The sequence below is a fragment of the Bufo bufo genome, chromosome 1, assembly GCF_905171765.1.
Source record: "Bufo bufo chromosome 1, aBufBuf1.1, whole genome shotgun sequence".
NCBI classification, from domain to species: domain Eukaryota; kingdom Metazoa; phylum Chordata; class Amphibia; order Anura; family Bufonidae; genus Bufo; species Bufo bufo.
In genome coordinates, this window is record NC_053389.1 from 825,386,900 (window position 1) to 825,413,739 (window position 26,840).

Below are 26,840 nucleotides of genomic sequence, written 5' to 3' on the forward strand. Positions count from 1 at the left end.
AATAAGAGTAATTAGAATGAATTTATTTAAGTCGGATAACCCCTTTAAGGATTTATGTGTCTTGAAAGAAAAAGTAAAGCACATGAAATATACCCACAATTTAACAAAGGATGAATATATAGCATTGAGGGAATTGTCTGAGATGAAAGAAATCATTATCAAACAGGCAGACAAAGGGGGGGCGATTGTGTTGTTGGACAACAATGTCTACAAAAAACTGATTATGAAAAGTCTATGGTCGTGCTGAGGTAGTTCAGTGACAGTTAAGTGACCCAGAAAACAATGATTCTGCAGTGTGGGCCCATTGTTGGCCTAGTAGGCTTTAATGATCACCTTAGATGATCACAAAGAAAATGTATGTTTTTTCTATGCAAAATTATCCAGCCGATCGCTTTTGGTCTGTTCACAATGAAGCAACGACCTTCTCATCTGGGGTGTGCCAACATTGCCATTGCCAACACACTCATAGAGGTGGTCGCTTCATTGTGATACGCAAGCCCCTTCACCACAACAAGGTAACGATCCTGAAGGGGAATTGACACATGTATGTGCCTTTTGTTTTGTTTTGTTTTTGCAGCCACAGTGCAGCACCAGAGGCCAGAAAAATTAAGCATGTACACAGGCCTGAAAAATTTGATATTGTTGCAGCCGCCGGAAAAATTGAGGTTTTCCAGGCAGAAAGTGCACTAAAACATTGCGGCTTGAACACTAGTTGGTGGCGAAGAAGTCACGCAAGTCATCCGGCATGCAGAGATTAAATACAGCAGCGTGTGGACCATTTTTAGCCCAAGGCATCTCATCAGGCCTTTTTTAGTCAAATGTATCGCCCACTGTCAATCTCTTCAGGATCGATGCCTCATTCATCTTAATAAAGGTACAAAAATTGAAGACGTCGGCACTCCTCTGGCAGAGTCGTGGTGCCCGTGTCCAGGGTATGAAAGCCCACTCACAATATAGAACAAAGGAACAAATGCTTGACAAAGGCTCACACCTGAGCCGAAACACGTGTCGCATCAGCGCTGTTTCCTCCATGCTTCAATAAAGCCACAGATTTGTTCATCAGTGAAGTGCCGGTCCTTTGTTCTATATCTTAATAAAGGTGAGGTAATCTAAACTTTTTGGACCTAGGCGACTTCTCTTCTCAGTGACAATACCTCCTGCTGCACTGAAGGTCCTTTCTGACAGGACACTTGAAGCGGGGCAGGCCAGAAGTTCTATCGCAAAGTGGGATAGCTCAGGCCACAGGTCAAGCCTGCACACCCAGTAGTCAAGGGGTTCATCGCTCCTCAGAGTGTCGATATCTGCAGTTAAGGCGAGGTAGTCTGCTACCTGTCGGTCGAGTCGTTCTCTGAGGGTGGACCCCGAAGGGCTGTGGCGATGCGTAGGACTTAAAAAGCTATGCATGTCCTCCATCAACAACACGTCTATAAAGCGTCCTGTCCTTGCCGGCGTGGTTGTGGTAGGAGGAGGATTACTTTCACCTCTTCCCTGTTAGATTCCCGTTGTGCCGTGACATCACCCTTATACGCTGTGTAAAGCATACTTTTTAACTTGTTTTGGAACTGCTGCATCCTTTCCGACTTCTGGTAATTCGGTAACATTTTAGCCACTTTCTGCTTATACCGGGGGTCTAGTAGTGTGGTCACCCAGTACAGGTCGTTCTCCTTCAGCCTTTTTATACGAGGGTCCCTCAACAGGCATGACAGCATGAAAGACCACATTTGCACAAGGTTAGATGCCGAGCTACTCATGTCCCGTTCCTCGTCCTCACTGATCTCATTGAAGGTCTGTTCTTCCCCCCAGCCACGTACAACACCACGGGTACCAGATAGGTGACAACGAGCACCCTGGGATGCCTGCTGTGGTTGGTCTTCCTCCTCCTCAAAGCCACATTCCTCCTCTGATTTCTCTTCCTCAGACTCCTCTTCCAGGGTTGCCGCAGGTCCAGCAAGCGATGCTGATAAGGCTGTTTATGGTGGTGATGTTGACCACAACTCTTCCTCTTCACGCTCATCTACGGCCTGATCCAGCACTCTTCGCAAGGCACGCTCCAGGAACAAAACAAATGGGATGATGTCGCTGATGGTGCCTTCGGTGCGACTGACTAGGTTTGTCACCTCCTCAAAAGGTTGCATGAGCCTACAGGCATTGCGCATGAGCGTCCAGTAACGTGGCGAAAAAATACCAAGATCTGCAGAGGCTGTCCTAGCACTCCGGTCATACAAATACTTGTTAATGGCTTTTTCTTGTTGGAGCAGGCGGTCGAACATTAGGAGTGTTGAATTCCAATGTGTCAGGCTGTCGCAAATAAAGCGCCTCACTGGCATGTTGTTTTGCCGCTTAATATCTGAAAAGTGCGCCATGGCCGTGTAGGAACGCCTGAAATGGCCACACACTTTCCTGGCCTGCTTGAGGACGTCCTGTAAGCCTGGGTACTTATACACAAAGCGTTGTACGATCTGATTCAACACATGTGCCATGCACGGCACATGTGTCAACTTGCCCAAATTCAATGCCGCCAAAAAATTGCTTCCGCTGTCACACACCACTTTGCCGATCTCCAGTTGGTGCGGGGTCAGCCACTGATCCACCTGTGCGTTCAGGGCGGACAGGAGTGCTGGTTCGGTGTGACTCTCTGCTTCCAGGCAAGTCAACCACAAGACGGCGTGACATTGTCGTATCCGGGATGTGGAATAGCCCCTGGGGAGCTGGGGGGGTGCAGTTGATGTGGAGCAAGACGCAGCAGCAGAAGAGGACTCAGCCGAGGAGGTTAGTGAAGAGGATGGAGTAGGAGGAGTAGAGGAGGTGGCAGCAGGCCTGCCTGCAAGTCATGGCGGTGTCACCAACTCCTCTGCAGAGCCACGCATTCCATGCTTTTTCAGCCGTCAGCAGGTTTACCCAATGCGCAGTGTACGTGATATACCTGCCCTGACCGTGCTTTGCAGACCAGGTATCAGTGGTCAGATGGACCCTTGCCCCAACACTGTGTGCCAGACATGCCATGACTTCATTTTCCACAATAGTGTACAGGTTGGGGATTGCCTTTTTTGAAAATAAAATTCGGCCGGGTACCTTCCACTGCGGTGTCCCAATAGCTACAAATTTTTTGAAGGCCTCAGACTCCACCAGCTTGTATGGTAAAAGCTGGCGGGCTAAGAGTTCCGACAAGCCAGCTGTCAGACGGCGGGCAAGGGGGTGACTCTGTGGCATTGGCTTCTTACGCTCAAACATTTCCTTGACAGACACCTGACTGTGGGCAGATGAGCAGGAACTGCTGAAGGTGAGAGGCGGAGTGGCGGGTGGTTGAGAGGGGTCAAGGAGGACAGCAGTGGTTGACGTGGCTGAAGATGCTGGACCAGGAGGAGGATGGTGGCTTTGAGTTTGTGTGCTGCTTGTACTCATCATGTGTTGATCCCATAGGCGTTTTGTCACGGCTGAGGGTAGGGGAAACCCTCATCCGTACAATGTCAAGGAATAAGGAGGCTGCTTGACCAGGACAACAGAATTAGGGAGCAGGTCACCTCCTAACGCATCCCTAAATCTGACCCTGACTCCTAGCTGTATGAGCCAACCCTGAAGGTAGGAGGACTCATACTCAGGAACCTCGGGTCCCTACTAGCCCTCAAGGGATCCCTGAACTAGGAGCTGGGTAAGACAACCTGTTCCTCCTTGACACGGACGAACAGGAGTCTAAACTGGCCAAAGTGCAAGGAAGGGGAAACATAAACAGCCTATGGATATGGCAGGTGAGTAAAACCACTTCCACCCCTACCTGCCACAGACACACTGACTGGATCCCGTGCTCAAACGCTGACGTCCACACCAAACATAGAAAGGACACAGCACACACACAAAAACACACAGGAACCCAGATCCATAGCTGCAGTAAGAATAGACACCACACACACATAAAGTAACATTGTGACATAATATTTATGACCACAAGGGTGGCCCTCACTGGCAGATGGTATAAGAGACCAGGAGGATGACTCCAGCATACTGCAAGGCTGGAGTACCCCTCAGCTACAGGTCTCAGCAGAGGCTAAATAGCCCAAGTGGCAAAACCCACACAAACACACACTGGAAAGGGAATTAACCCTTCCAAGGCCAGACAGGGTAGTGAAGCCACTAAAAGGGAAAAGCACAAACAAGCATTCCACTGCACCTGTTACCACCGGCAATGGCATGGGTGGCAACCATGTCCTGGGGAACAGCCAGCATGCCGAGACACTGCCACCACATGCACACAACACCATACGTTGCCACGGACAACCGCAAGTGAAGAGAAGTGTCACAGTGCACACATACAGTAGGTGAACCCGATTTTGTGTCAATCTCGCTGTATTTCTCGGCGAGATTGAGCACATACGAGCCCCATCGCGGGAGCCAGCGCCGCGATGGAGACAGAGCCGTCATAGAAGCGACGGGAGATCCGACTTGGATTCCCGCCAATTCTACACGTGTGCGGCGTTTGTTATGAATCCTGAGGGGGAAGTCCCCGCCGGATTTTAAATAAAAATCCGGCCTGGGTCCCGCCCTCAGGAGCATACCGGGCCCTTAGGTCTGTTATGGGTTGTAAGGAGAGCCCCCCCTACGCCGAAAAAAACGGCGTAGGGGGTCCCCCTACAATCCATACCAGACCCGTATCCAAAGCACGCTACCCGGCCAGCCAGGAAGGGAGTGGGGACGAGCGAGCACCCCCCCCCCCCTCCTGAGCCGTACCAGGCTGCATGCCCTCAACATGGGGGGTTGGGTGCTCTGGGGCAGGGGGCGCACTGCGGCCCCCCCACCTCAGAGCACCCTGTCCCCATGTTGATGAGGACAGGGCCCCTTCCCGACAACCCTGGCCGTTGGTTGTCGGGGTATGCGGGCGGGAGGCTTATCGGAATCTGGGAGCCCCCTTTAATAAGGGGGCCCCCAGATACCGGCCCCCCACCCTAAGTGAATGAGTATGGGGTACATCGTACCCCTACCCATTCACCTGCAAGAAAAGTGGTAAAAACACAAATAAACCACACAGTGTATTAAAATATTTTATTTTTCTGCTCCGGAGGCCGCCCCCTGTCTTCTTTATTAGCTCTTTTACCAGGGGGGGCTCTTCTTCTTCCGATATCCCAACGGGTCTTCTCCGCTATCCGGGGGGTCTTCTCAACTCTCCGGGGTTCTCCTTCTGTCTTCTCCTTCTGTCTTCTCCTTCTGTCTTGTTGTCTCCTTCTGTCTTCTGTCTCCGGGGTTCTCCTTCTGTCTTCTCCGCTATCCGGGGGGGTCTTCTCAACTCTCCCGGGTTCTCCTTCTGTCTTCTCCTTCTGTCTTGTTGTCTCCTTCTGTCTTCTCCTTCTGTCTTGTTGTCTCCTTCTGTCTTCTGTCTTCGGGGTTCTCCTTCTGTTTTCGCCTCTCTCTGTTGTTGACTCGGCGCACCCCGGTTCTTCGTCTCGCGAGACTCGGCGCACCCCGATTCTTCGTCTCGCGAGACGTCTCGCGAGACGAAGAATCGGGGTGCGCCGAGTCTCGCGAGACGAAGAACCGGGGTGCGCCGAGTCAACAACAGAGAGAGGCGAAAACAGAAGGAGAACCCCGAAGACAGAAGACAGAAGGAGACAACAAGACAGAAGGAGAAGACAGAAGGAGACAACAAGACAGAAGGAGAAGACAGAAGGAGAACCTAAAAACACAATGTCAGAAACACCTACTGTACATAAACCTTGTGCACCACAAACAGGGAAAGTGCACACATACAAAGACAGATTGTCAGGTGTAACCGCCTGCCCTTGACAGCAAGTTGCCTAGCAACAGCTCAGGCTGCTATACTGCCAATACTATTATGTTGCCAGCGGCAACCACACGTGAGGCAACATACTGCAGCCCTCACCTGTGATTGAGAATGAAAGCAGACCACAGGCGACTGCACGCGGTGCCAGGAGTCACGACCATGACCATGGTCGTGACACGTTTGTGATGTGAGAACATGTGCCTTCGCAAAGCAGTTGTACCTAGGTGGGTGTTGGACTTCCCACGACTCAGTTTTTTTTTGGCACAGGTTGCAAATGGCATCCCTGTTGTCAGAGGCAGACACACAAAAAAAATGCCACACTGCTGAGCTTTGCAATGACGGCATTCTGGTGGTGGCAACAGCATGCGTTGATTGGCGTGCTGTCTGGCTGACCCCGGGTGCCGATACATGCTGTCTGACTGTGCCACTAGCTCCTTGCGACGACCTCCCCCTGCTTCCAACTCGTCTCCTCCTCCTCTCTGTCTCCCCATCTGAACTTTCCCCCTGTTCTTCTTCTCTTCGAGCGGGCACCCACGTGACATCCACGGACACATCGTCATCATCAACCGCTTCACTTGTATCTGATAACTCAGCAAAGGAAGCAGCAGCGGGTACAACATCATCATCATCACACCGTACGTCCATGTGTGTAATGCTGCCTGACTGAGACATATCCCTGTTATCTACATCCTCTGGCAATAATGGTTTCGCATCACTCATTGCTACAAACTGATGTGTAAATAACTCCTCTGACAGATCAAGTGAAGCGGCTGTGGTGGTAGTGTTGGTGGTGGCGGCGGGCGGGCGAGTGGTAACTTGAGAGGTTCCCAAAGCTGAGCTGGAGGAGGATGGTGCGTCAAGGTTCTGAGCGGAAGCTGTAGAAGATTGGGCGTCCTGTGTTAGCCAGTCAACTATGTCCTCAGAATTTTTCGAGTTCAGGGTACGTGGCCTCTGAACACTGGGCATTATTCTAGGGCCAAAGGAAATCACAGCACCACGACCACGACGACCCCTGCGGGGTGGCCTGCCTCTGCCTGTCATTTTTTTTTTAGATTAGTGGTACTATGCGTGCAAGGTACTGTTCCACCCTATATGAGTGGTGAGCAGTGGGTACAGTACAGTCTGTGGGCCTGACACTCACTGGCAGGCAACTGCAATTATATTACAGAGGAAAAATGTAATGACTTTTTTATCTGCAAGGTGCTGTGCCACCCGATATGAGTGGTGGGCAGTGGGCACAGTACAGTCTGTGGGCCTGACACTCACTGGCAGGCAACTGTAATTATTTTACAGAGAAAAAATTCAATGACATTTTTTTCTACAAGGTGCTTTGCCACCCGATATGAGTGGTGGGCAGTGGGCACAGTACAGTCTGTGGGCCTGACACACACTGGCAAGCAACTGCAATTATATTACAGAGGAAAAATAAATGACTTTTTTATCTGCAAGGTGCTGTGCCACCCGATATGAGTGGTGGGCAGTGGGCACAGTACAGTCTGTGGGCCTGACACTCACTGGCAAGCAACTGCAATTATATTACAGAGGAAAAATAAATGACTTTTTTATCTGCAAGGTGCTGTGCCACCCGATATGAGTGGTGGGCAGTGGGCACAGTACAGTCTGTGGGATTGACACACACTGGCAGGCAACTGCAATTATATTAGAGAGGAAAAATTAAATGAATTTTTTTATCTGCAAGGTGCTGTGCCACCCGATATGAGTGGTGGGCACTGGCAGTGGGCACAGTACAGTCTGTGGGCCTGACACTCACTGGCAGGCAACTGCAATTATATTAAAGGGTAAAAATTAAATGACTTTTTTATCTGCAAGGTACTGTGCCACCCTATATGAGTGGTGGGCAGTGGGCACAGTACAGTCTGTGGGCCTGACACTCACTGGCAGGCAACTGCAATTATATTAAAGGGTAAAAATTTAATGACTTTTTTATCTGCAAGCTACTGTGCCACCCGATATGAGTGGTGGGCACACAGTACAGTCTGTGGGTCTGTGGGCCTGTGGCCTCTCACACACGGGCAGGCAACTGCAATATATATATAGAAATAAATAAATAAAAGCAGACTGATGTACCAAGGGCTTTTTGGGGTGCTGTCAGGACGCTGTCCTTACAGCAGATGAGTCTTTCAGGACTGAAGTGGACACTGAATACACTGGCCTAGCTAACGATTTCCCTATTAAATCATCAGCAGTTGCACTGTCCCTGCTCTCACTAACACTGCAGCTTCAGAATGAATCTAAGAGGGCTGCCGTCCTTGCTTTTTTTTAGGAGGTGGGAGGGTCTGGGAGGGAGGGTATGCTGATTGGCTGGAATGTGTCTGCTGACTGTGAGGTACAGGGTCAAAGTTTGCTCAATGATGACGTATAGGGGGCGGACCGAACATCGCATATGTTCGCCCTCCGCGGCGAACACGAACAAGCAATTTTCGCCGGGAACTGTTCACCGGCGAATAGTTCGGGACATCTCTACTAGCGGGATGTCAAAATTGTCAACGGATATTACTTTCAAAGGGTCTGATGTGGACAATGAAGGAGTTCGTAAAAATGTGTCAGCTACAAGTGTTGTTTGAGGAGGGGACACCTCATGGCGTGACTTAGGGCAAGGAAGTGGTATCGGATGGTTCGAATGCGCTAGTGGAGTGATTTGATTGGGTTCGGAATTAATTCTTGTAGTTTGGTGGTCCATTTTTATAAACTTCGCGTGTCCAAAGGTTCGCGTCTTTGGGACCCTTATAGTGTTTCTATTAAAGAAAGTGAGTCCCTTTGGAGGTATTTTAAGGGCATCAGAATATAATAGGGGATCGTGACGAGTACAATCGTGGTTCTTATTGTAGGTTTGAGGGGAGCGGAGTTTGATCCGTTCCCAACTCCTAATTTTGTTAGTAGAGTAATCTGTTAAATCTCTTAGGAGCTTCTTACACTTGTCCCTGACAACATCATATTCGAAGCGTCTAAGTTCTTCCCTCTTTCCTTTTAGTGGGTAGTTTATATACTGTTTATTGGATTCTAAAAACAATAGCTTTTTAAGAAGTGTAACCAGATCGGAACATAGTAATTTCCGTTTAGTGATTAATAATTTGATGATTTTAGTGGAAAGTTCATCACTAATTTTCAGCCAGTTCATCGTGAATGATAGATCATCAGGGAAGGATGGTTTCATTGATGACCTTAGGCCTCTAGGTATAATGCCCAAGGAGAGATAGATTGTCAGAAAGTAACCATCTATCTCATTCCGGATGAAATCTTTCATTAGTCTTAAGATATTGAGTTCTGTTTGCATCGTAATTGTAGGATCCTTGGTACAATTCTTACTTTGATCTACTATCGTTGCCCCATCGTATGCTAACCTATTTATGGGTCACTTTGAAGAAAAGATGGGCCTTCTCTCACATCCCAATATCCGACTTTATAAACGATATATAGACGACATTATTTTTATTTGGGACGGTAATGCAGAAGATCTGTGCACTTTCGTGGAAACATTAAAGAAAAACAGCTGGAATCTTTCATTTTCAGCTGAACACAGCCCGAGAGAAATAACTTTTATGGATCTTCACTTGAGTGCAAAAGATAACTGTATTACAACCAACACACATTTCAAGCAGGTTGACACTAACAGTTATCTCGATTATAAGAGCTGTCATCATTACCGCTGGAAAAACAACATTCCATACGGTCAAATGCGCAGAATACAGAGGAACTGCTCAGACAAAAAAATACTGCAGGGACAACTGGAGACGATAGGAAAGAGATTTATTGAAAAGGGCTATCCTAAAGGCCTTAGTGCAGATTCAAAAAGGACCCTTGAGATTAAACAAGACACTGTTCCTATAACCAATATAGATACAGGAAAGAAGTCAAAACTATTTCCCTTGAATTTTATTACCCGATATAATACACAACATCTTGCCATCAAGAATACCTTTATAAAACATTGGCCAATCCTGCTAAAAGATCCGATCATTGGACAGAGTATCCCTCGGGTTCCTATCCTTACATTTCGGAGAGCCAAAACACTCCATCATGGCCCAAAATTGGCGTTATAGAAAAGAAAACTGAAATAGAGGGCATTTTGGGAAACAGCACCAACTCAACTAGGGTAGGGTCTTTTAGATGTGGGAAGGCACGGTGCAAATGTTGCGCTATGATTTCCCACAACACCAAAGCGTTATCTCTTACTAAGCTGAAGGGTACCATCTCCTTACGGCAAGAGATGAATTGTAGTACATCCTTTGTTATATACTTATTGTATAGCTCCTGCAACATTTATTATGTAGGGGGCACCACACAACCTTTACATGAGCGGATAAACGAACACCGTTCGAATATCCATCGCAAAGTGGTCACCCACAGCGTCTCCCGACATTTTTCCACCCAACACGACGGAGACTCTTCTTCACTCCGCGTCACGCCTTTAGAGTGGGTCCCCTATTCTTACCAAACCCTCTGCCGCAAGGAGATGTACTGGATCTTTAAACTGAACACTCTGACCCCTTTTGGACTAAACGAGTCCTTAGAGCACTCTAATTATTAAAGTTCCACAGTTAAAATTGCATGCGCTGTCACCCACACAAGTAATACCCCTAAATTAATAATTAATAATAAATCAATAATAAAATGCAGGAATACAATTGGTCGGAGTTAGGGCTATACTATATCTTTGTATTTTTTGGCGCCAATACATTTTGCCCGTTATCCGGACCTATTACCTATAGTAGGTGCTAGTACTAATGTGGATTGCCGTTTTGTTGCACGGAAATTGTTATGTGACTTACATTTATTTATTTATTTATTCATTCATTCATTTTCATTATTCATTTATGTATGCATTTTTATATATAGATGCAATATTATTCATTTATTCATTGGCATTTGCACAATATGAATGGAGTATATGTATTTTATTTATTTATATATATATATATATATATATATATATGTTGGTAAGGCTGAGGTTCAGCCTGCATTTGTGGGAGGGGCTTGAGCCTATTTAAACCCCCACTTACCTCATCACAGTGGGCGTTCCGGTTCTTGGTCCCACCCACCCATTCCCTTCATTTCAAGGGTCCTCCTTAGGGTAGCCCCCTTTTAGGCTACTCTCATACCCGGCTCCAGGCACACCTCAGCCGGTTAGGTTCCAGGCAGGCACGCTGCCCAAGTTTCGTATTTAGCCTTGACCACAAATATATATATGTACATTTTTTTATATTAATAATTTTTTAGAATTTTTTTTACATTTCTTAATTTATTTATTTATATATATATATATATATATATATAGAGAGAGAGAGAGAGAGAGAGAGATGATAGTTCAGGGCAGCACTCCTGGTAGTAAGTATTTTGGGTGCCAGCGATGAAAACACCTTACCAAGGTGTATGATATAAAATAAAGAAATGACACCGCGGCACATCCGTTTGGTGAAGAAAAAGTGGAATCCTTTATTCACCTGTGCGACGTTTCGGTCCGCTTACTGCGACCATTCTCAAGCAATACAGCATTGTAAAGACTGTGGGTATTTATGAAGTCATAACAAATCAGCATACATAAGTGACAATTAACATGATCCTTGATCATGTTCCGTTACCGCGGACTGGTGGTGATCGCATAAAAATGCTCAAAAAACGCGAGTCCGAATGGATTTTCAGGCTACAAACTATTAGACCGATGGGCTTGAATGTAGAATATAGGCCATGGCTTTTCATATGATTTCCCGCAGTTCTGTCCCTGCCGGTATAGGTGTTGAAGAATTTGTTCTTTTGTTTTTAATGAATATATTTGGATAATATATTTTTTATTGTTTCACTTACAGGACCTTCATTTGGAAGGGCTTTGCTCAACGGAAGGCGGGATGCTCCTCTGGACACATGCGGCTCATCCCTTGATTTCTGCGTATTCAATCACACATACTAATTACTGTTATATGCGCATTTGTATAGTTACTATGGAGAATTTTCACCCGACAAGGGTTAAATTGTGACGAGCGTAGTGGGAGGGGGATGGCCGCCGTTGTCCCCTCCCCCTTTTTTGCCCGCACACGCCGGAGGACAGTGCATCGTAAGAGAGCACGTCATCCGACTTTATACCCTGGTTGTTCTCTCCTTAAATTACTTTTTTATTCTCAGAATATTCTGTTACGGCGCATGTATTTACACATTCTTTCTTTGGTGACGTGTTATGCTGCGTGTCAGGTGATGCCTCACAGAGGGATCACGTGATTCCTTTTGTGTGACGTCACGGACATGCGCAACAGCAGTTCCGGGACGCCGTATCCATGCGGTGTAACTCGCAACATTGTATCCTCCCACCATTGAGCAAGCCTGACTCCACGTTCGGTCCTGTTACGTCTACACATTTGCAGGTGATGATGATTCACTGTTAATTGTCACTTATGTAACTTACTGTAATATCACTGAACGAATATACCTGGAAGTTTTGAATATACCGATTTATGGTTCTGACTACGGTTATCTTCCAGGCTTGTCACTTTTATATTTTTATGAGAAGTATTAAGATACTGTTTTTGTATGTTTTGTTAATTGTCACTTATGTATGCTGATTTGTTATGACTTCATAAATACCCACAGTCTTTACAATGCTGTATTGCTTGAGAATGGTCCCAGTAAGCGGACCGAAACGTCGCACAGGTGAATAAAGGATTCCACTTTTTCTTCACCAAACGGATGTGCCGCGGTGTCATTTCTTTATTTTAGATATATATATATATATATATATATATATATATATATCTTTGATATAATAATTTCTATATATGTGCTTTCATTCCACCATATAAGTATATTATCATGCCCCATTGTTTGTTTATTATCAATTGTGTATTTAAATTATATTATATAGTTTTGCCCGCCATCGATATCTCTAATATCTATATGGGTATGCCCCTTACTTCCATTTGGGAAGTGGAGGTAGACTATCGCGGGATTTCCCTGGACCGCACGATGCGTACCACCAGAGTCACGGACCGGAAACCCTGGCTCTTGTCTCTGCTGGAGCGCATCTTGTGCGTTCAACGGGGCGGAAGTCAGGGGCATTTCCGGTCCGACATGCATCGGCCTGCGCTAAGGGCTTGCCTCCATCTACACTCACCGGAAGCCCTGGCTCTCGCCTCCGGTGGAGCGCATCGTTTGCACTCCACGGAGCGGAAGCCAGGAGCACTTCCGGTCCGGTACCTAATAGTTTGAGATGAAATCCTGGAGAAAGAATTCAAGCAAATGAGTTAGGAACTGGCCGATTCCCTTACGTCCTAACCAGTGGCACAGATGGGGTATTCTTCCCCTGTGGACTGGTTAGGACAGGTGGAAGTTTTAATAAAATTAACAAACACACACACACACCCTCCCTCCCCCAATAAAGAGGGGGCGTGACCCCCAGGCCCTTGTGTTTTTTTCTGTCCTTTGGACAGCTAGGACGGGTGATAACCCTCCTCCGTTTCGGCAGAGGAGGTTGTTGTATCTTGGGGGTCGGATCGTTTGATTTGAACCCTGTCTGTGTTGGGGCCGGAGGTCGGGCACTTACCATTTTGCTGTGCTCCGGCGTCGGCTCTTCCCTATGTGGCTGTAGCGGCGTCCCGCATGTTCTGCTGGGCGCCGCCATCTTGGGGAAGTGATGTCATGTGATGTCACTTCCCTCCTCCGCCCTGCCAATAGCTGGCCGTACTAATTAACTGTCTACAGGGAGTTATGCGGGGCGTTTTTTTCATTTGAGCTTTAGGGGCAAGTTGCCCTACAATTTTCTCCTATAGGGTCCTGTATAGAGCAAATTTATTAGGTTTTATTATAAAGTTAATCCCGCCCCTTCCGGGGCGGAGCTTGGTTTGTTTGGCGCCAAACAGGGCTATTTAAAGCTAGTGTTGCGCCAAGCTCAGTCTCCTGGAGCGCAGATTGTATCTGTTTAACCTTGAGACTTTGTGTGATTGCTTGCAAGTTCTGTTTTCTTGCAAGTTCTTCTGTGTTGCGATTTGCAATTCAAACCTTAGGATCTTCTGGGTAAATATCCTGAAGCTTGCGGTTAATTGTCCTTTTTTCCTCAGAATTTTACGGTTTATTCCCTTCTCTTGTATTGCAGCCATGTCTTCTACCGGGACGGTGACCGGGAGCCCAGCAGGAAGAATTCTGGCAAAAGGCGTCACCTGCAGTGCCATGATTGCCAGGTTGTGCTGGAAGACAACTATGCTTTTTCCAGATGCCCACACTGTAGGGCCAAAGCACTCCCCCAGCAGGAACCAACGGTCCATGACGTCGTCGACTGGGTGAAGGGCTACATGGAAACCAACATTAGTCAGATGAACGCTTCCATAGAGGAATTGAAGCATGCCTTTGTCTCCAAACGCTGACGTCCTTCCTCTCCTCATCGGGCGATGGAAGTATCGGGGGCTCAGGATGTAAGAGAGGGATCGGTCTCTTTCTCCTCTGAGGACGAGGATGGTTTTGCTTATTTTTTCCCTCCTGATAAAGCCCAGTGGCTGCTAAGATCCATCCGGTCGGGGGACCAGGACGTTGATCCGGGGGAAGCCTCATCTTCTGCCTCTAAGGGGCCCAGGGCCTTTAAAGCAGATAGTTCCCTACTTTCAGTAATGAAGACAGAATGGAAAAAACCGGAGAAGGGTCCCGTATTGACCAAGAGATTCAAGACGTTTTTTCCTTTAAAGGAGGATCAGGTATCATCCTGGGGGCCTGTCCCAAAGGTGGACATGGCTATTTCCAAACTGTCAAGGAGGACTTTAATCCCATTGGACGACGGATCAAGCCTCCAAGATCCGATGGATCGGAAGGCGGATTGCGCCCTTAGGCGGGTTTATTCTTCGGCGTCTGCCTCCGCCTCAGTCGCTATTGCGTCATCAGAAGTGGCAAATTTTCTTAGATCGAGGTTCGCCCAGATACAGTCTGACCTGGACCATTGGGTTTCCAGGGATGACATCTTGGCCTCCTGTAAGATGGCCAGTTTAGCCATCGACTTCCTGTGTGACGCTGCTCCACAACAATTGAAGTTGGCGTTCCAAATCCATGGCGCTTTCAACCGCGGGCAGGCGTCCACTCTGGTTGAAGCCTTAGAAGGCTGATACTACCTCTAAGCATAACCTGTGCGCTATGGCTTATGAACCCGGCAAGCTTTTTGGAGCAGAGTTAGACCAGATAATGGACGGGCTGTCGGACAAAAAGGGCAAGTCCCTTCCCCAGCAGTCCTTTCGTGGTCAGGGCAAGAGGTATGGTTCCAGGCCGTAACCTCAACCTAGAACCCAGAGAGATTGGGGTTCCCGTAGAGGAGGAAGATCCTCTAGGGGATCTAGACCCCCCAAGAAATCCTTGACGCTCTGATTGCGGGCCTCCTCGAGGCTCTTGGTATTTAGCCGGTCTGACTGGATGTCCAATGCTCCCTGCTCCCCACATTCCCGTAGGCGGGCGCCTACAACATTTTCTAGGTTTTTGGCAGGATCATATACAGGACCAATGGGTCCTTCGCATCATTTCTCAAGGTTACCTTGTGGACTTGAGCAGTCCGCCCGCGGACAAGTTCGTCCAGACAAGGTTACTTCCCTGCAGCAAGCAAAGAGTTCTAGAGAGCTATGTTCTAGAATATCTTCAGAAGGGGGCTCTAGAGGAGGTCCCCCCCCAAGAGAGGGGAGCAGGTATCTATTCCCCAGTGTTTCTGGTACCCAAGAATACCGGATGATGGAGGATGATTATAGATCTGAGGTACTTCAATCGTTTTATCAAACGAAAGAAAATCCGTATGAAAACTATCCAGTCAGTGACCAATCTTCTTGTGCCGGGAGATTTTTTGGCAACCTTGGACCTCAAGGATGCTTATCTCCATATTCCCATCCACCCTGGGTCCAGAAGATTCTTAAGGATCACGGTACAGATCGGGGGGGGGGGGTCTTAAAACATTTCCAGTTTGTGGCCCTCCCGTTTGGGATTTCTTCAGCCCCACACACTTTTACCAAGGTGGTTGTGTCCGTGGTGGCCGCTCTAAGGCTTCAAGGTCTGTGCATAGTTCCTTACCTGGAAGATTGGCTCCTCAGAGCCCCTTCCCAAGCGATCCTGTCCAAACACATTCAACAGGCTGTCGCCTTCCTTCATCAGCTAGGATGGATAATCAACTGGGACAAGTCCCAACTTCTGCCAGCCACCTCGGTAAGGTTCCTGGGGTTCGTGGTGGAATCAGTAAAGATGACTATTCATCTCACTCCCGAGAGAAGGCGATCCGTTCAACTAATAGCCCGTTCTCTCTCAGTACCACGAGAGGCAACAATTCGAACATTGATGAAGATGTTGGGACTAATGTCAACAACCGCAGAGGCGGTACCTTGGGCATTATGGCATCTGCGTCCGCTTCAGTCGGAGGTACTAGCCAAGTGGAATCACAGTCCGGTGGGACTCAATTCCGTGCACTCCCTGTCTTACCATGCCCGATCCTCTCTAAGATGGTGGTCTCACCTCGAGGACGGCAAGTCCTTGATCCAGCCCTCTTGGATCATACTTACTTCAGATGCATCCCTAGTAGGCTGGGGAGCTCGTTTTCTGGACAAGACAGTCCAAGGAACTTGGACACCACAGGAGAAATCATTGTCATCGAATCTCCTGGAGATCAGAGAGATCAGACTAGCTCTTTTTCATTTTGCTCCCTTCATTCGAGGGAAAGCAGTGAAGGTACAGTCAGACAGCATGACCGCTGTGCTGTATATCAACAAGCAGGGAGGCACGAGGTCACAAAGTCTCCTGAGAGAGATAGGGGTGATATTGGATTGGGTAGAACTGAAGCTCACCCACTTATCAGCCGTTCACATTCGCGGAGTTCACAATGTGATCGAAGATTGCCTGAGCCGAGGTCTTCCAACCGGAGAATGGTCACTTCATCCAGAGGTCTTCAAGGAGATAACGCTCAGGTGGGGCATGCCAGAGATCGATCTCATGGCAACGAGGTTCAACACCAAGGTGGAGAGGTATTGCTCCCTTTACAGGGAGGACAACCCGGTGGCAATGGATGCACTGTCAATCCCGTGGAGGTTCAGGCTTGCCTACATCTTCCCTCCAATTTCCTTGATACCGAGGGTCTTGATGAAAATCAGGCAGGACCAAGCGTCAGTCATCGCCATTATTCCATACTGGCCAAAGAGAGCTTGGTTTACCCAACTCTTCCAGATGAGTCGGGGTCAATTTTGGAGGCTTCCCCCAGAGAGAGTACTGGTGTCGGGGGACACTCAGATCTCCTCAAATCTTCAAATGTTCAACCTGATGGCCTGGAGGTTGATCAGTCCCTTCCAAGGATAGAAGGGCTTTTGGGGTCTGTCTTGAGAACCTTAGAGCACTCCAGATCGGAAGCTACTAATAAGTCCTACTCAAGGATTTGGAAGATTTTTTCAACATGGTGTTCTATGCGTCAGCAGTCACCCACTGAAGCTTCCATTCCGGCAATTCTTCAGTTTTTGCAAGACGGTCTGGACAAGGGACTGTCCCCTTCTACCCTCAAGGTGCAGGTTTCAGCAATTTCAGCCTGTCTCAACAGGCCTATTTCTCAAGAGCCCCTTATTAAGAGGTTCCTGAAGGGAGCTTCAAGATTAAAGCCTACAGTGATTAGACCTGTCCCTCTTTGGGATTTAACGGTTGTGCTCAGGGGGTTATCATCTCCCCCCTTTGAGCCCCTACAGGAGGTGGAATTCAAGTTCCTTACCTGGAAGATCACCTTTTTGTTGGCCATTACCTCTGCAAAGCGAGTTAGGGAACTCCAAGCTTTTTCTGCGTTTGAACCTTATACTAGGTTCCTTCAAGACCGGGTACTACTTAGATTTCTGCCTACCTTTATTCCAAAGGTGCCTTCTTTTGACAACATTAGCCAGGTTATTTCCCTGCTGACTTTTGTTCCACCCCCCTCCTCTGAGGAAAGAGGGCTTCATACCCTCAACATTTTGAGATGTCTTAGGATTTACCTGGAATGCTCCAAGGTATTTAGGAGAGATGAATACCTCCTTATCCTCTTTTCCGGTACTCACAAGGGGAGAAAAGCCTCTGAGCCCTCCATCAGTCGATGGATTAAAGAGGCAATTCGGGAGTTCTATATGTCTCAGGGCTCGGAGCCTCCTGAGTTTGTAAGGGCCCACTCCACTCGGGCAGTGGCCACTTCATTTGCAGAGAGAAGCTCGATTCCATTGGATGTGATCTGTAAGTCAGCTTCTTGGATTTCTTACTCCACCTTTATCTCACACTATAGAGTGGATTCTAGAATTCATAGCTATTCCTCATTTGGCTGGACAGTATTAGCTTCTGCCAGGCATGAGGACCCTCTAATGGGGGTTTCTTCTTGCTAAATCCCCATCTGTGCCACTGGTTAGGACGTAAGGGAATCGTTAATTTGTTTTCCCTTAGTCCTAACAGTGGCACACAAATATCCCCCCCTTAGTTATACTTTAAAGTTGTTATTTTCTTCTTTTTTTTCTACTTGTAACTACACAAGGGCCTGGGGGTCACGCCCCCTCTTTATTGGGGGAGGGAGGGTGTGTGTGTGTGTTTTTTAATTTTATTAAAACTTCCACCTGTCCTAAAGAGTCCACAGGGGCAGAATACCCTATCTGTGCCACTGTTAGAACTAAGGGAAAACAAATTATCGTTAGAAATTAACGAATTTATTATATATTTTATTGACTACTCTATTGGCTGTCTTGTTTTGTTCTGTTATTATTATCTAAGATGTCTTTATTTATAATTACTAGGTGGAACGCATATGCGTTCCAAAATACAGGAAGTGCGGACATACCACTTCTGGATATTCTGTTATGTAATGCTCCTAAAGAAGGGGAACTGTTATCCCCGAAACGCGTTGAGCCACATATTTGTATTAAAGGTAATTGATCAGAAGCACTGGATTCTTGCTGCCTTCCATCATTACTACTCTACATGTGATCCTGACCGGGGGGTTTTAGTCACAGGTGTCATGTGCTTATTCTGATGACTACCCCCCAGTGAAGTGAGTGCGACTTGTGTGAAATTGTCTTGAGGGGCATTTCATTTATTTTATTTTATTTTCTTATTGACTATACCATTTATATTAGTGTAAGTAAATGCCACTTGTGTGAAATTGTCCTGAGGGGCATTTCACCATTAATTTTATTATTAACTATACCATTCATTTATATGGTTTTATTTGTATCTCTTTTCTATAGCTGTGTTCGTTCACGATCTATAGTACTACTCATTATCCGCATATCATGTTATAGTGTCATCTAGTTGTATTCCTCATTTCCTATTCCTGATTTTCCTACGACTTTGTGTCACAACGGGGATTGGCGCTCCTTTTTCCCTTTTTCCTTTTTTCCTTTGTTTCCTCTCTGGGGTCTATATTGTAAGTGACGGACTCTGTTCAACACTGTAGATATATCATCCTATAGACGTATTCACAGCAAAGAAGAAGACAAAGGAGAAGCCGGGCTGCGCGAACAAGTGGATGAGATGAGTTCAATTATTTTTTATTTATTTTTTAACAACTCCAGCCCTAATTTACTAAATACTCTGTATTAAGAATGCTATTATTTTCCCTTATTACCATGTTATAAGGGAAAATAATAATGATCGGACCCCATCCCGATCATCTCCTAGCAACCATGAGTGAAAATCGCACCGCATCCGCACTTGCTTGCGGATGCTTGCGATTTTCACGCAGCCCCATTCACTTCTATGGGGCCTGCGTTGCGTGAAAAACACACAAAATAGAGCATGCTGCGATTTTCACGCAACGCACAAGTGATGCGTGAAAATCACCGCTCATGTGCACAGCGCCATAGAAATGAATGGGTCCGGATTCAGTGTGGGTGCAATGCGTTCACCTCACGCATTGTAACTGCGTGGAAATCTCGCCCGTGTGTAAGAGGCATAAGGGTGAGTTCACATCATAGAAACCTAGAATGTGTCGGCAGATAAGAACCATTTGGCCCATCTAGTCTGCCCAATATATCTGAATACTATGAATAGCCCCTGGCCCTATCTTATATGAAGGATGGCCTTATGCCTATCCCATGCATGCTTAAACCCCTTCACTGTATTTGCAGCTACCACTTCTGCAGGAAGGCTATTCCATGCATCCACTACTCTCTCAGTAAAGTAATACTTCCTGATATTACTTTTAAACCTTTGCCCCTCTAATTTAAAACTGTGTCCTCTTGTAGCAGTTTTTCTTCTTGTAATATTCTCTCCTCTTTTACCTTGTTGATTCCCTTTATGTATTTGAAAGTTTCTCTCATATCCCCTCTGTCTCGTCTTTCTTCCAAGCTATACATGTTAAGGTCCTTTAATCTTTCCTGGTAAGTTTTATCCTGCAATCCATGTACCAGTTTAGTAGCTCTTCTCTGAACTCTCTCTAGAGTATCAATATCCTTCTGGAGATATGGCCTCTAGTACTGAGCACAATACTCCAAATGAGGTCTCACTAGTGCTCTGTAGAGCGGCATGAGCGGCTCCCTCTTTCTACTGGTAATGCCTCTCCCTATACACCCAAGCATTCTGCTAGCATTTCCTGCTGCTCTATGACATTGTCTGCCTACCTTTAAAGGGTTTCTATCACTTGGTATGACATAATTAGTTGTCAGACACTAGCGATCTGCTAGTGTCTGCTCTGGCCAACCATCCTACTATAATCACTTGTGGGGCAGCGGTTTTGCTAAAAAACTAACTTTTATAAATATGCTAATGAGCCTCTAGGTGCTATGTGGGCGTCATTAGCACCTAGAGGCTCCGTCTACCTTCATACACAGCCGCCGCCCAGCGCGTCCCTCCAGCCCGCCCATGTCCTCCTCCGTGTGACGCAGCGGCCGAATTCTCGCGCATGCGCCGTGCGCGGCTGTATTCGGCGCATTTGAGATGTCTGAGCTCGGAGCGGTCAGACATTCAATGCGCATGCGCGGATGTATTCGGCGCATGCGCATTGAATGTCTGACCGCTCCGAGCTCACATTTCAAATGCGCCGAATACAGCCGCGCACGGCGCATGCGCGAGAATTCGGCCGCTGCGTCACACGGAGGAGGACATGGGCGGGCTGGAGGGACGCGCTGGGCGGCGGCTGTGTATGAAGGTAGACGGAGCCTCTAGGTGCTAATGACGCCCACATAGCACCTAGAGGCTCATTAGCATATTTATAAAAGTTAGTTTTTTAGCAAAACCGCTGCCCCACAAGTGATTATAGTAGGATGGTTGGCCAGAGCAGACACTAGCAGATCGCTAGTGTCTGACAGCTAATTATGTCATACCAAGTGATAGAAACCCTTTAAGTCTTCTGAAATAATGACCCCTAAATCCCTTTCCTCAGATACTGAGGTTAGGACTGTATCACTGATTTTATATTCTGCTCTTGGGTTTTTACGCCCCAGGTGCATTATCTTGCACTTATTAACATTAAATTTTAGTTGCCAGATTTTTGACCATTCCTCTAGTTTTCCTAAATCCTTTTCCATTTGGTGTATCCCTCCAGGAACATCAACCCTGTTACAAATCTTTGTGTCAACAGCAAAAAGACACACCTTACCATCGAGGCCTTCTGCATTTTCGCTGATAAAGATATTAAACAATATGGGTCCCAGAACAGATCCCTGAGGTACCCCACTGGTAACAAGACCATGGTCTGAATATACTCCGTTGACTACAACCCTCTGTGGTGTGTCCTTCAGCCACTGCCTAATCCATTCAACAATATGGGAGTCCAAGCCCAAAGACTGCAGTTTATTGATAAGCCTTCTATGTGGGACAGTATCAAAAGCCTTACTAAAGTCCAGATAAGCGATATCTACTGCACCTCCGCCATCTATTATTTTAGTCACCCAATCAAAAAAATCAATAAGATTAGTTTGACATGATCTCCCTGAAGTAAACCCATGCTGTTTTTCTTCTTTCAATCCATGGGATTTTAGATGTTCCACAATCCTCTCCTTAAGTATGGTTTCCATTAATTTCCCCACTATTGATGTCAGGCTTACTGGTGTCACGGCCATGGTCATGGTCGTGACTCTTAACCGCATGCTGCTGCCTGCGGTTTGGTTTGGGTGTTCAACCACAGGTGAGGGCCGCTAGTGTGTTGCCTTACTTGTGGTTGCCGCGGGCAACAAGTTGTTTTGTATTGTCGCAGTATAGCAGCCTGAGTTGGTGGTAGGCAGCTTGCTGCAATGTGCATGCGGTTGCACCTGGCAACCTGTCTGTTAGGTGTGTCTTCTGAATGTCTGGTGTGCACTGTTTTATGTTTTGTATGCACTCTGACATTTTCCTTTTGTCTGTGGCTGCCCGTGGCAACGTTTGGTGTTTGTACATGTGGTGGCAGTGTCTCGGCCTTTTGGCCGGCTCCCAGGACACGTTCGCCACGCATGTCGTTGTCAACGGTAACAGCTGCAGTGAGAGTTTGTGTGTATTCCCCTTTATGTGGTTACACTCTCTGGTGTTGGAAGGGTTAACTTCCTTCCCTGTGTGTCTGAACACTGGGTGTGTCTGTGTGGGTGTGACTACTTGGGCCTATATAGCCTCAGTTAAGACCTGATGTCTGAGGGGTACTCCAGCCTTGTAGTAAGCTGGAGGTACTCTCCTGGTCACATATAACATCTGCCAGTGAGGGCCACCCTTGTGGTCATAGGTTTTTGTATGGTGTTTAGAAGATGTTTGTTTGGTCTTTTTTTTTTGCAGTATATGGTTTCCTGGGTTCCCGTGTGATGTCTGTGTGTGTGGTGTCCTTTGTGTTGTTGTGGACAGCAGCACTTGCACATGGGTTCCAGGTTGTGTGTCTGTGGCAGGTAAGTGTGGAACTAGTCTCACTTACCTGCCATTGCCATATGTCTGTTTATGTTCCCCTTTATAGCTTGGCCACCATTAGACTCCTGTTACTCCGTGTCCAGGAGGAACGGGCTGTCTACCCAGCTCCTAGTACAGGGATCGACGGAGGGTCAGAAGGGATCCAAGGTTCCGGAGCATGAGCCCTCCTACCTTCAAGGGCGGCTCATGCAGCTAGGAGTCAGGGTCAGATTAGGGAAGCTCTAGGAGGTGACCTGCTCCCTAATTCTGTGGTACTGGTCAAGTAGCGACCTTACATCTCCTGATACCGCACGGCTGAGGGTTTTCCCCATCCTCAGCTGTGACAACTGGCCTATAGTTGCCCGATTCCTCCCTACTACCTTTCTTGTGAATGGGCAAAACATTTGCTAATTTCCAATCTTCTGGGACGACTCCTGTTGCCAGTGATTGGTTAAATAAATCTGGTAATGGTTTTGCTAGTTCACCGCTGAGCTCTTTTAAAGCTTTGGGTGTATCCCATCAGGCCCCTGTGACTTATTTGAATTAATTTTAGACAGCTGACTTAGAACCTCTTCCTCTGCAAAGACACATGCATCAAAAGATTCATTAGTCTTCTTTCCTAACTGAGGTCCTTTTCCTTCATTTCCCTTTGTAAAAATGAACAGAAGTATTCATTGAGGCAGTCAGCTAGTTCTTTATATTCTTCCATATACCTTCCTTCTTTTGTTTTTAATTTGGTAATTGCTTGTTTTAGTTTCCTTTTTTTATTTATGTATCTGAAGAATGTCTTATCGCCTTTTTTCCCTGACTGAGCTAATTTCTCTTCTGCCTGTGCTTTAGAAGCTCTTATAGCTTGTTTGGCCTCTCTCTGCCTAATCTTATACATTTGCCTGTAATCCTCGTTTTTTGTTTTTTTTATAATTACTAAATGCTATCTTTTTGTTTTTCACCGATCACCGATATGATTCTGTCAACAGGACTTTGTTTTCCATCCTGCATAACGGAAACCAGACGGATCTGTTATATATGTTCTATTATGATGGATCAAAATGGAATACCTCCTAAAGGCTTCCTTTTTGATTTCCGTCTTTTGGATTCCGTTATAACGGAATGCATAACAGTGATGTGAACCCACCCTAATGAGTTTAAAGTACAATACAGTGTTTAATACAATTTGTGTTCAACCTTCTAAAGGGTCATATAGTATGTCCCATGTACTGAGATCACTCATAGTGTCTTGGGTCTTACAAAAAGAGTAATTTTTTTCTTCTATATACAGGAGAACAATAACACAGCAGTCACAGAGTTTTTATTCTTAGGATTTCAAGTGAGTCAAGGTTTAAGAAATTTACTGTTCATTCTATTCCTGGTGGTTTACTGTGGTACAATATGTGGGAACTTCCTGATCATCACCCTGGTGTCCACCAGCAAGAACCTCCACACTTCAATGTACTTCTTCATATCACAACTTTCCATCAGTGACATCATGTTGTCCACAGACATTGTCCCCAACATGTTCCACATCCTGCTGAATAATGGGGGGATCATTACGTTTATTGGTTGTATGACTCAGTTTTATTTTTTTTGTGTCTCTGAAGCATTTGAATGTCTTCTTCTCGCTGTGATGTCTTATGACAGATATGTGGCCATCTGTAATCCTCTTCATTACTCCTCTATCATGACAAGTGAATATTGTGCAAAATTGACCATCATCTGCTGGGTATTTGGGTTTTCTATTATGCTAATTTACACCATAACAACGGCCAGTCTAAACTATTGTGGACCAAATGTCATTGACCATGTATTCTGTGACCTTGTTCCTTTACTGGAACTTGCCTGTTCTAACACCTTTATTATTGATTTAGAAGTTTATTTGCTAAGCTTTCCAATTGTCTTCATCCCAACCACAATCATTGTATTGTCTTATACTTACATTGTTTTAGCTGTCTTAAGGATCTCATCCAGTACTGGTAGACAGAAAGCCTTCTCCACCTGTAGCTCCCACCTCATTGTGGTCTCCATATACTATTGGACTATATTCAGTGTTTATGTTGTCCCTACTAAAGGACAAACAATCACCATGAGTAAAATCCTTTCCCTGCTCTATACTGTCTTTACTCCTTTGGTCAACCCCATTATATACAGTCTGAGAAACAAAGACATTTTACAAGCCATAAAGGAAAAACGTCATAAATAAGCGTGTTAGCTGATAAATCATCCACAATATTCTACACATTCTATACATCTCCGAGGTAGGTTTGTACTGACCCATCAGAGAATACTGAACTATGTCTGACGACATCATTGTCCACCAGCTTTGCGAATGACTTCCCACTAGCAGCTATTCTGTCTGAGTTTCTTTCACATATAACCTATTCACACACTTTAGTAGCTTACAGATGTAGCACACATTAAATAGCAATGTGCTATGCTATTAGTGTATGGACAGCACGCAATGTAAATAGTATAGTATATGCACTGTACATGAACGGCATGGTGTACCATAGCTGTCAAATAATGCTCATTCAGTTAAAAGGGTTGTCCGGGTTCAGAGCAGAACCTGGAAATATCTCCATTTTCACCTCTCTGGCCCCCTGATATGAGCATCGGCGCATTTTTATGCTCTGATGCTGTCCTTTGCCCTGTGCTGAATCACTTACGGCAAGGGCATTTTCTGGAGATTTGGTGACGTACTGGGCTCTCTATAAAGAAAGCTAGATGGAGGCTTCCACCTAGCAGGTATTAATATGTGAGCTTTATGCTGCCCTAGCCTGTAAAATGGCTAGGGAAACGCTAAAGCCCGCCCATAATACTCATTCAATTAAAAATATCCCCATTTTCACCCAGTCAGCCCCACTGATAGGAGCCTTGGAGCATTTCATGCTCTCATGCTCTCCTTTACCCTGTGCTGAATCGTGCAGGATAAAAGCTTCCACCTAGCAGTGTTACCGGTGATATCACCAGCACTAATAGGTAGGCTTTAGTGCTGCCTTAGCCTGTAAACTGGCTAGGGCAGCGCTAAAGCCTGCCCATCAGAGCCGGCGACATCACCGACAACACTGCTAGGTGGAAGCCTCCGCCTATCAGTGTAATAATATTAAACAAAAAATTCCTTGCGCTGTGTGATCCAGCACAGGGCAAGGGAGAGCATCGGAGCATGAAATGCTCAGATGCTCATATCAGGGGGGCTGCCTTATCGAAAAAGCAGATATGTCTGGGTTCAGCTCTGAACCTGGACAACACCTTTAAGCCTTTTCTTTCAGATCAATTACTGTATATATCATTCAATGCTCAAAGACATGCATCATTAGACAGGTATAATGATGCCCTATTTGTCTGCTGTCTTAGTATCGGTCATTGCTATGAAAGACATTCCATAATTTTAATACTTGTCCAAACCTTATTTCTTCTACACGTAAAGAGTGTCCCCTGGTCCTTTTTACAGTTCTTGGAATGTATAACCCGTGTATCCTACCTGTGTATTGTCCTCGTGTACATGTATAGATGATAACCCCATCAGGACACAGCCAGTTTTCACCTTATGAATCGAGAGGAATTATGAAAATATGACGTGTCACATTATGGGCTAATAACTTTGCAATGCTTCTACTTATCTCATGACTGTTTTATCTTTATTTATAGAAAAAAAAAAAAATAATTACATAAAATTTGGAAAATTTGACATTTTCAAAATTAGAATTTATCTGCTAGTTTGACGAATACAGATACCCCTTTAACTAGTTATAAGTTAACTAGACATTAAGCCCGTTACAATAATGGGTGCTAGAACATTAGTGCATAAACATTAGTAGGAACAGTCCATATTAAATGGCACTGTGAAGAAATTCGTGGCACACCAGAGTAGTTTTGATGCAATTTAATTAATTCATTGATGATTTACATCATTTCACAACTTCATGTATATATACATAATTGATACATCCGGATAGCAAATTAGGCTTGTATAACGTGTCCCAACGTTTCGGCCATATATCTGGCCTTTGTCAAGGGATCTGTGGTTGTAATAGTGGAGACCTCGTCCGGATATGTCATTAAATGGCACTGACTGGTGGTGCTAAGACTGCTGGCAGCAACTGGTGGCTGAGACTGCTGGCAGCGACTGGTGGCTGAGACTGCTGGCACTAACTGATTTCTGAGACTGCTGGCACTAACTGATTTCTGAGACTGCTGGCACTAACTGGTTTCTGAGACTGCTGGCACTAATTGGTGGCTTAGACTGCTGGCACTGTTACTGGTTGCTGTGGCTAGTGGCACTGACTGA

General features: G+C 46.1%; 1 protein-coding gene across 1 annotated transcript; it reads left to right on the forward strand.

The window, feature by feature from the left end:
* The first annotated feature begins 14,890 nt into the window (after positions 1 to 14,890).
* On the forward strand, positions 14,891 to 24,755 carry LOC120989690 (olfactory receptor 10A7-like). Its single transcript, XM_040417951.1, has 3 exons — positions 14,891 to 14,993; positions 15,729 to 15,937; positions 23,838 to 24,755. The coding sequence occupies exons 1-3, from the start codon at positions 14,891 to 14,893 to the stop codon at positions 24,753 to 24,755; spliced, it is 1,230 nt and encodes a 409-aa protein (XP_040273885.1).
* The last annotated feature ends 2,085 nt before the right edge of the window (positions 24,756 to 26,840 follow it).